At 39.0% G+C, this 3,551-nt stretch overlaps 1 protein-coding gene across 1 annotated transcript in view; it reads left to right on the top strand.

The window, feature by feature from the left end:
• ENPEP (glutamyl aminopeptidase (aminopeptidase A)) overlaps nucleotides 1-3,551 on the top strand; it is a 37,030-nt gene that overhangs the window by 7,397 nt on the left and 26,082 nt on the right. Inside the window, exon 3 of the mRNA XM_009334833.1 lies at nucleotides 1,200-1,331. Coding sequence (XP_009333108.1) covers nucleotides 1,200-1,331 — 132 coding nt within the window. The remainder of the gene's footprint in view (nucleotides 1-1,199; nucleotides 1,332-3,551) is intronic.

Raw genomic sequence — 3,551 nt, 5'->3', positions numbered from 1 at the left:
TAAATCTTTTCAACAGCTGGAAATGTAATAGTTTGTAAAAGCAAGGCATGTTGTGTGTTACACGTCCTGCAGTAGTTTTGGTGGTGTGGAGCTTTGTAATCAACATGGTAAAATCAGCTCAGCAAAATCAGAAACTTGTACATTTAATTTGCATTTTTCACTGCAGTGATTTTTTTACTTTTTTTTCACTGAAGTTCTGACTTTGTTGAAAGAACAAAAGATATCAAAATAGAGTCAAAATGAGTCAAAAAATGGAAAAGTAGATTGCAAATATCTCTGTGAAAAGGGGTTTGTGAATATATCTGTGAAAAGGTTTTTTTGCTCATGGAATCATATTGCCTGTAACATTCACTAGCTGTGCTTTATTTATATTGTATTTATAGCACAGAAACCTCCTGAAATATTGTATCTCTAGTAGAAGGTTAGTGTCTTTTATATGCTGTTTGTTTTTGTCCTATTTAAGTCAGTCATCCACTCAGAAACATAAAAAAAATTATCAGACAGGCAATGGCAGATAATGAATAGCAGAAATAAATATTTAGAGGATGAATCACATACAACAGGTTGCAGGTTTGGTCATACAGTTCAGCTGAGAGTTAAGGACATTTGGGAAAATCAGGAATGGTTTTTAATTGATTTACAAAATAAAAACTATGATCAACACTAAACCTTATGTACATTTAAACAACCCACCAATTAGCATTGCTAATTTGTATCTGAATGAGTTCAGGACAGATTCATTAGGCTGGTCTTTATCCTAAGTAGCATCTCTGCAATCCCTGACTCCTACATGATCCATGTATTTAAGAGAGGAGAGAATCCAGTCTCTTCTCTGATCTGTCCAAAGTGATGTTATTTTATGCAACTATTTCAAGAACAAAACACACTAACATACACTGAAATACTCCTGTTGGCAAAATTCCTGTGCATGTGAATGATTTCAAATCCTTGATGCAAAATTAGAACCGGGTAAACTTATTTAGTGCAGAAAAACAAAGTCCCATTTTGTGTATTGCAGTATTGCAGAAAAAACATTTTGTCTGTTCTCATGCCATCAGCAATGTGATGCCGGAAGAGGTAAACCTGGAGAGGCGATTTATCATTCCTATGTAGTTGCAGCCTTCATAGAAATGTTGTACCCTCTTCTGCATGTGTTTGCAATTCCAAAAATCAAATTAATTATCTTTCCATTTCTGCAGCAAACTGTACAGCTGGACGGTGGTTGGAATCGGACAACTTTTGAGAAGTCATTTCCCATGAGCACTTACTTGGTATGCTTTGCGGTGCACCAGTTTCAGTGGGTAGAGAGAACATCCGCTAGTGGAAAACCTGTAAGTCCTGTTGCAGCCTGAACATGGTTCAGATGACAGATGTACTGTGATTTGCATTTTTAAAAAAATGAATCATCTCTTTTTATAATACAAACAGGAACGTATTTTTCCCTTTCCTATATCCTGTTTTGTGCAGCCTATTTTATCAGATTAGGTGTTCACAGTGGTCCCTCTGACCTTGACTACATACAGTGTTTTGCAGTCCTTCCCTGTCTCCCATCTTGGTGAGATCCCAGTCCGTACCTCCCATACAGGCACAGGGGTGAGGAAGGGGCACTATTTCTCCAACCTCACCCCTGACTTGAAGCCCAGAGTCTAAGGGAATGTACGAGTCCAGGGGTACAAGAGATTCACAGGCCATGGATACAAATACTTTACAGTTTTCTGTGAGTTACAAGGTGTGAATCTATGCACTTGATGTCTTCCTGTTTACAGTCACGGAGACATAGGACTACAGTGCAATATGCCATTATGTATTGGCTCTAATATTCTTTATTTTACAACAGTGGCTAAAGGCAACTGCCCGGTGTAAGCTCTTTACAAATAAGTATAGAAGTGACAGTGCCTGCCTCAACAGCTGGATATTTGGTAGGTGCCCTAATGAAGTGAGTATGTTTGAATCTGAATCCATAAAATGGAAATAGCTCCTTTATTTAGATGCAACAGGCAGTCCAATCCAGTTCTCATTAGATTCAAATCTCCTGAGGGTGCAGCTGATCAGGCATAAGGAGATCACAAGACGTGATGTTGAATCACAACCTGAAAGCCTAAATACAATTTGCCCCTCAACATAAACTCCTCATTTAGTCCAAATCTAGTCTGGGATGCTCAACCCACTGTTAATTATTTATTGGTTTACATCTTTTTTACATCTGAGACAGAGGATGATCCCAGAGCTGTATGCTCTTGCTGCTTCTCCTTCTTTCCCCTAAGGGCTGTAACACATTGTCTTGTGATTCAGCTGAGCTGGCACCGCTTTCCTCCTCTTCTGGAGGCAGTGACACCAATGGACAGGGCATCTAGAGCAAGGCCCCAGCCAGACCACTGTTCCCCTAGCAAGTAAGCTCTTTCTGAGTTTCTCTATCCGAAAAAGCTCAGCAAATCCTTCCCTACTTAAGGCTGACCACTGATGTGAAAATCTGCTTTGTATAAATCTCCAAAGTGCTGATCCAGTTCTTAGCAAAGACTTCCTGGCATATCACTGTGCGGAGGCCTCCCTCCTCTACACCCTCACTAGCATTGTGCTGTACACTTATATTATTTCTTGACAAATAACTAAGGCTAAATTACACTTAGCCAAGCAAATGGAGCCTGGTTTGAGATAGCAATGCAATATTCTTAGATCCCTGCTGTTTGGCTGAATAATTTGCAAAACAGGAGAAAGTTTTAGGCCACCCAGCCACACAATTTTGTTAACCAGATGTTCTTCAGTGCGGCTGCTCCATTCATTATCATCAGGGACAGGACTTTGGTTATTTGGCCTCGATAGATATTGTCTAGAGTTTAGTTATTTTAAGAATCAGAATTTGTGCAGCTTTTGTAGAACATAGTGTGGTAGAAAAAAAAAACGTGCTGAAGACATATGTAAAACTCTTTATTTTATAGATGCAAAAGTTAACATTCTCTGCTTGTCCATGCCACACTCCAGAATATGACTCTGAGGACAATATTTGTGTTTTTTCCCCCCAAGTGAAACAGTAAAGCCCACAATGTTCCTGACTGGCTGTAGCTTTTCTAAGTAGAAAGGAGTATTCACTGAAACGTGGTAATTAAAGCGTGTATGTGTAGAAGCAGGGGTATGCGTGTCAGTACAGAGGTTGCCTGAAGAAACGTCTTCCAGTTCAGGCCTTGATTATTACATATTTTATTAATGCTATTCACTAAACAATTGTCTGAGGACTTGCCTGCACTAGAAAACTTCATTTTTAAGTGAGGTTAAAATCATAACCGTTCCCTTTCTCTTACTATAGATAGAGTTTTACCAATATAAAACATATGTGTAAGATTGTGTCATGGTTTAACCTCAGTCAGTCGGCAACTGAGCACCACGCAGCCGCTCGCTCACTCCCCCCCCGCCCCCGATGGGATGAGGAAGAGAATTGGAAGAGTAGAAGTGAGAAAAACTCGTGGGTTGAGATAAAAACAGTTTAATAATTGAAATAAAATAATAATAATAACAATAATAATAATGATGATGTAATAATGATATACAAAGCAAGT

The sequence above is a fragment of the Pygoscelis adeliae genome, unplaced genomic scaffold (genome assembly GCF_000699105.1).
Source record: "Pygoscelis adeliae isolate BGI_AS28 unplaced genomic scaffold, ASM69910v1 Scaffold350, whole genome shotgun sequence".
In the NCBI taxonomy this organism is placed as follows: domain Eukaryota; kingdom Metazoa; phylum Chordata; class Aves; order Sphenisciformes; family Spheniscidae; genus Pygoscelis; species Pygoscelis adeliae.
This window is presented reverse-complemented; position numbering and strand designations above follow the sequence as displayed.